At 48.3% G+C, this 6,387-nt stretch overlaps 1 protein-coding gene across 1 annotated transcript in view; it reads right to left on the reverse strand.

The window, feature by feature from the left end:
• Positions 1–5,407, reverse strand: part of LOC102373081 (CD48 antigen) — a 67,369-nt gene extending 61,962 nt beyond the window's left edge. Inside the window, exon 1 of the mRNA XM_006030171.3 lies at positions 5,277–5,407. Within this exon, the coding sequence (XP_006030233.1) occupies positions 5,277–5,319 (43 nt within the window). The 5' untranslated portion in view covers positions 5,320–5,407. The remainder of the gene's footprint in view (positions 1–5,276) is intronic.
• Between the last annotated feature and the right edge of the window lie 980 nt (positions 5,408–6,387).

Here is a 6,387-nt window from a genome sequence, read left to right on the forward strand (position 1 = left end):
TCCAAGTCACTGATGAAGACATTGAAGAGTATCGGTCCAAGGACCGAGCCCTGCGGGACCCCACTGCCCACGCCCTTCCAGATCGATACTGACCCATCTACCACCACTCTCTGGGTACGACCCTCTAGCCAATTTGCCACTCACCGGACTGTGTAATCATCCAAGTCACGGCCTCTTAATTTGTTCACCAGTATGGGGTGGGATACCGTATCGAACGCCTTCCTGAAGTCTAAGAAAACAATGTCTATCCCTACTCCTGCATCCAGGTGTTTTGTAACCTGGCCATAAAAAAGAGACTAGATTAGTCAGGCATGATCTACCTGCTACGAACCCGTGCTGGTTTCCCCTCAGCATAATTTTTCCTGCTGGGCTCTCACATATATGAACCTTAATAATCTTTTCAAAGACTTTGCCAAGGATAGAGGTGAAACTGACTGGCTCATAGTTGCCTGGATCCTCCTTCCTCCCCTTCTTGAAAACAGGGACGACATTGGCCCTTTTCCAGTCCTCCGGGACCTGGCCCGTGCACCACGAGTGTTCAAATATTCTCGCTAGTGGCTGTGCAATGACATCAGCCAGTGCCTTCAGTATCCTCGGATGGAGCTCATCCGGGCCTACTGACTTAAACACATCCAGTCCTTCCAAGTGACTCTGCAACATCTCAGGGTCAACGCTTGGTAGTCTGGCGCCCTTCTGTTGCCTCTCTACAAGCCCATTGTGAGACTTGCCTTGCCCCTCGTTTAGGAACACTGTTTTATCAGCATGTATCCAATATGGACCAATGTATCGCTCCCCCTCTACTGAATGCTCCTACCATGTGTATACTCATCACAACTAGAGCAATATCAGCTTGGCCGTCAGCCCACTGTGTTCACTGCCAATGTCATCTGTAATCATTATTGCTTCTACCTTCAATCCTCAGCTCTGTTCATGCTCTACCTGCCCCGTGGAGTAAACTAGGATTTGCCCCATTTTACAGTTGGTCGGGATTAAAACTCAAAGAAGTGATAAGAAGTCAGGGTCTATGAAGTCACCCCTGGCAGAGGTAGGAATGTTATTCATCTCCAGATGTCCACTCTTGGGACCTGTCTTCCCTGGGATGCACTCAGAATAGGCCTGGGTGGTCCCTTAGGATGTGGGCATGTGTATTTGGAGCCCTTTGAGAAGCTAAAGCTTTTGCTGCATTTGAATCCTCAGCTTGTTCAAACATAACAATTAAAACATACCAGCTGCTGCCCTTCTGAAAGGGCTCCAGGTATACACATGTCCACACCTTTAGAGACCAACTGGTTCAGTTGTTAAATTCCCTACCTTCTGCCTGATTCGGGCTAACTCATTTTACTACCTCAGTGCCATTTTTTAACACCTTAGCTCATAAACACTCAAATCTTAGCATGGGCAAGGTGCTGTAGTTCTAACATGTCAGCCTCAAGATCAACCTCTCTGGGAAGTCACGGGCTTTTGCTAAAGACCACATCCTCCCTGATTTCCTGAACTGCTATGTATAGAATTATATTTTTATTCATCAGCTCCCATACTGATTTATTCTTTTGATTTCTCACTGTGTGAATGACAGTTATTTAAAAGCAGAGTCTGAGATATCCTATTTACAAACCTGAATCAAGCTTTATTTAACATGCATTTTGAATAACCAGTTAGCCCTGACAAAGCCCTATATGTTTATCAGAGTGGCCGCAACATGATTTTACAATTTGCATCTCTATACTTGTATTCAAAAGTTTGCAGGAAAGGATGTTGGAGGCAAAGAGGACTACAAACCGAGTATATACCAACAGTGCGTATACTCTGGTTGCAAAAAAAAAAAAAGCCAATAGCATTTTGGGCTAAATTGATAGAAGTGTTATGTGCAAGTCAAGGGAAGTGATTCTGCTACTCTACTGGACACTGGTAAGGTCTCATCTGGAGTACTTTGTCCAGTTTCAGGCATTGCACTTCAACAAAGACATAGAGAAGTTAGGAAGAGTCTGGTGGAGATCAACAGAGGTGATTAGAAGTCTGTGAAACATAATATATGAAGGAAATTTAAAGAACTAAGATTATACAGCCTGGGAAAGGGGAGATTAAGGAAGGATTTGCTATCGGTCTTCAAATACCTGACGGGTAGTTATTATAAAGAGGACAGTGATCAACCAGCAGTCAACAAGGTTTTACATAGGTAGGCTGGATCAACCTGGCTCTGGTCTGAAGCAGCCCAATGCTGCCAACCCAACTGTTCCACTTCTCCCCACCACCAGGCTGTTGTTCAAGCAAGGCCATACTAAATCATAGGCCATATCCAATGGCTCCACAGACCATGGACCATATGTTGCTGACCCCTATAGCAGACTATTCTGTATGGCCATAGGGGACAGGAGAAGTGACCCCTAAAATGCAGTGAGAAAAATTTAGGTTGGATGATAGGAAGAATTTTCTCACAATAAGGTTGGTCGAGCAGTGTAACAGGCTACCTAGACAGGCTGTGGAATCTCCATCCTTGGAAGTTTTTAATAACAGGTTAGACAGTCACTTGTCTAAGGTAGTTTAGATAGGAACGATCCTGCCTTGAGGATTTCCTGTGATTCTAGGTATAGTGGTAAGCCTGCCCTAAGAAAGCAGACAGGAGCCTAGGAACCAGAGAGCTGAGATGCTAACCCTACTTCTGCCACTGCCTTGTCACCTGTACTTGTTCAAGTTACTTCACCCCTCTGTACTTTAGTTTTCTCATGCAGGCATAATAAACTCACCATTCTGTTAAAAAAAATACATACTGAAATCTGTGACTACAGATTGGGCTATATAACTTGTTCAGCTACCTCTGCTATTACCACAGTCATCTGCTTGTTCACCTCACCCTTGCTCTTGGGGGGTAAGGGATCTTATCTGCTGTACATTTTTATGCCACATCGCACAACAGACCCCAAGATGTTCAGCCTGCAAGTGCTGCAGAAATGTATTTTAAATAATAGCATGCACCTAGAGGGCTAGTGAGTTATCTTAAAAAAATTTACAACATTGACATGTGTTTAGACCTGCATCACTGCTCAAAACATTGCAGAAGCTCAGATGAACAGACCTAGAGTCCAGAGACCAAGACTCTGAGCCAGAAGTGGATTGTAGTGCATGTGCCAGGCTCCGTTGCCTTACATGGCACCCTACACAAGCTCAGCTAAAGAGGAGTGGTTATAAAAAGCTACTATCCAAAGGCTCTGGGAGCCCTTAGAAGTTTTTTCATACAGTTTACAGCAATTTACAGGCCTAGAGGATAAAGAGAGGGAGACTGCCCTTTAAAAAAAAGGGGATGTTAAACATCCTGTTTTATACACCCAGGAAACTCCCAAAGAACACAAAAAGCTATGTGCAATTCTCTTATGCTATAAGAAATAAATCACTAAACAAAATCAAGCAGAATTCCTGTTTCAAAGCATCCAGTTTGGTCAAACTGGCTAAAATGCTCTGACCCTTTTTCATTTTACCTGGGGAATCATGCACCAACAGCTAACTTTCAGCAGATACTTTTAATACCAATAATATAGAAAGTGGAACCTATATTAGTGGAACCTGACCTCCCCCCCAACTGCCATTCAGATTCCTTATTCTGAGACTTCTTTTAAAGTTTTTATCTTGTACCTCAGGAGCAGTATGATGAATAATTTTATCCCTTACCCAAATGTCATATTTGACACTCAGGTCACTAAACATGACAGGTCCCTTATGCATTGTCTCTGAAAAGCAGAACCAAAAATATAATGCATTCACCATTTTATTGACAACCACACCTAAACAAAGCCACCAAGCCTCTGCCAGGGAAGCCACGAGTTACAGTTTATCAGCCACTTGCAGGCAGCTGTTAACAAATATTATCTATTCATAAGGCCCTATCAGCATGGAAAAGTTCATGGTATTGCAAGACAGGGCATGAATTTACAGAGCACTTTTTTTTCTATACTTCCTAGGCGAACATGCCTATTGTACAATAAGTATGATATATATTATTCCCTTTTGAAAGGCAGGTATATAGGATTCTTAGTGTACTGTAAAGGTATATTACATCTCATTTCATTTCACAGCAACTCTGCTGCATAGAGAACTTCTAAAAGAAGCCATGCCACATCTTTGAAATGTTGTAAGTACTGACACCAATCAGGCAGAAATGACAGCACCATACTGAGCATTTTCTGTTCTAGTGCAATTAAGGAATGTCAAAAACGCACTGAATTTCTCCTCCTTTTTTCTTCCGAGTTTCCTCCCCACAACTGTGGGCAGATAAACAAAATGTAAAGCCCCCACTCTGATTTGAATAACCACCACTCTAATCATTTATCCACTGTATGGTAACAACATGGCCTGTGACATTTCTATGTGCCTTTCAAGGTACCTCTTCTGGCAGCCACAGCCCAAAAACTTACAATCCTGCGCAGAGACTGAAAAAGCCTTAGCCCCTTCTCAAAAGCAACATCCAGAGGACCCCACTGCCTCTCTGGGACTTCCGACCCAACGTGCTTGGGTCACACCTCACATGAAGCACTGCCAGCGGGGCAGCCCCACCCTGGCATTCTGGGCATACAGCCAGCTTCTTTCCCACTTCATACTCCATCACACCAAAGCGAAACCAGCCCAGACAGACGTCCAAACAGCTCCTTTTCTTGAGCGGGTTCCCCAGTTGGCTCTCCCTTTCAGCATCCGCTCTGGGCCACTGGGTGACACAGGCCTATTGCCAGCACCCTACCTAGACTCCTGGGGGCCTTTTAGTATCGGGCCCCCCTTCGCCAAAGGGAATGATAATACCATTTTGGGCCCAGTTCGCCCATGCCTGTGTCTGATGTGCCAAGGCGACCAAAGAACCGACAAGCCTCCCTTAAAAAGGGAAGAGCGTAGGGGCAGAGCAGCTAGAAACCTGAGGTACAGGGAGGGGAGCGGGGGTCACACGTTAAAAGAGGGGCTGCAGAAGCAGGCAGGGAGCAGGGCCACCCAGACGCTGTGGCAAGGGGGCAAGGAGCAAGGCACACCCGCCCAGCAGCACTCTGGGAAGGGAGCAGGGCACACCCGCCCAGGCACACGGTGCCTGCAGAGGAAGCTCTACCCGGTTCTCCCGTCCGAGCCTCCCTCGTGCAGCGGGGCAGAGCCGGGCTCGCAGCGCGCGCGCTGCCCTGCCGCTCCCAGCCAAGAAACCATGTCCGGCCACACCGCGCTCCCGCCCAGGCCCTGCCGCTGGACAGCCCCTCGGTCCCCAACGGCTGGCGCGGAGCCGGGGAAGGGGAAGGGGGCGCCGGCCTTACCCGCCGGGGCGCACAGCGCCAGCACCATCAGCATCAACCCCATGCCGCCGTGCCGCAGCCTCTCAGCTCCAAAAGCGAAAGTGTATTTGGAAGCGCCCTTCCAGCCCCAGCCCCAGCCAGGAGGAAGAGGAAGAGAGCCCGGCTCCGCCTCCTCCCCGGTTAATGCCGACGTTTTTTTCCAGGAGCCCCAGCCACGCCGGCCCCAGGGGTCCGCAAAGGGGGTGCCCCCGGAGAAGAGAAGCGGGGAGGGGGTGTTGATAGCAATCTTCAACTACCTGCAGGAGGAGTCCAAAGAGGATGGAGCTGGACTGTTCTCAGTGGTGGCAGATGACAGGACAAGGAGCAACAGTCTCAAGTTATAGCAAGGGAAGTTGAGGTTAGATATTAGGAAAAACTTTTCTTGCAAGGAGGGTAGTAAAGCACTGGAACAGGTTACCCAGAGAAGTTTTGGAATCTCCATCCTTGAAGGTTTTTAAGACCTGGCTAGACAAAGCCCTGATCAGGGGCAGATTAACGCACGGGCCCACAGGACCTGGGCTCAGGGGCCCTTGCCGATCAGAGCAAGGGCATGGACAGAGGCTGGGGCAGGGACCTACTATGCTCCCCAACCTGCGAACCACTGGAGCTCCACTACACGTTAAACACATGAGAGCTGGTGGGAGGCAGCGGCTGGGAACTTGTCTGACCACTCCATGGGGATGGCCAGGGTGACGTGGCAGCAAGGATCCCTACCACGTCTGCCTTTCACTGCTCAGCTGATCTGTCTCTCTCCTGTCCCTGAGTCTGAAAGGAGCCTGATCCTGCCACCCTCCCTCCCAAGGGTCAGGTTGCAGGGCAGGCAGGCAGCTTGGGACAGGTTGCCGTGCCACTCACAGTTGATGCAGAGTGTGTGTGTGTATGTTTGGGAGGGGAGGTGCAACCTCAAACCAACCCCAAACTATGCCAGATCCTCCAATGGGGCAGCATGTAGTGCTTTCATCCAGCTGCCAAGGGCTGCTTTGGGTACAGAGAAGGGGAATCCCACTGCCCCCAGGGTGCTTTCTGCAGTTCGCAACCTCAAATAAGGCTACTGGTAGAGAGGGGTCTGCAGCTCTCCTAAGCGATGGCAGCT

This window comes from Alligator sinensis, unplaced genomic scaffold (genome assembly GCF_000455745.1).
Source record: "Alligator sinensis unplaced genomic scaffold, ASM45574v1 scaffold344_1, whole genome shotgun sequence".
Classification (NCBI taxonomy): Eukaryota; Metazoa; Chordata; order Crocodylia; family Alligatoridae; genus Alligator; species Alligator sinensis.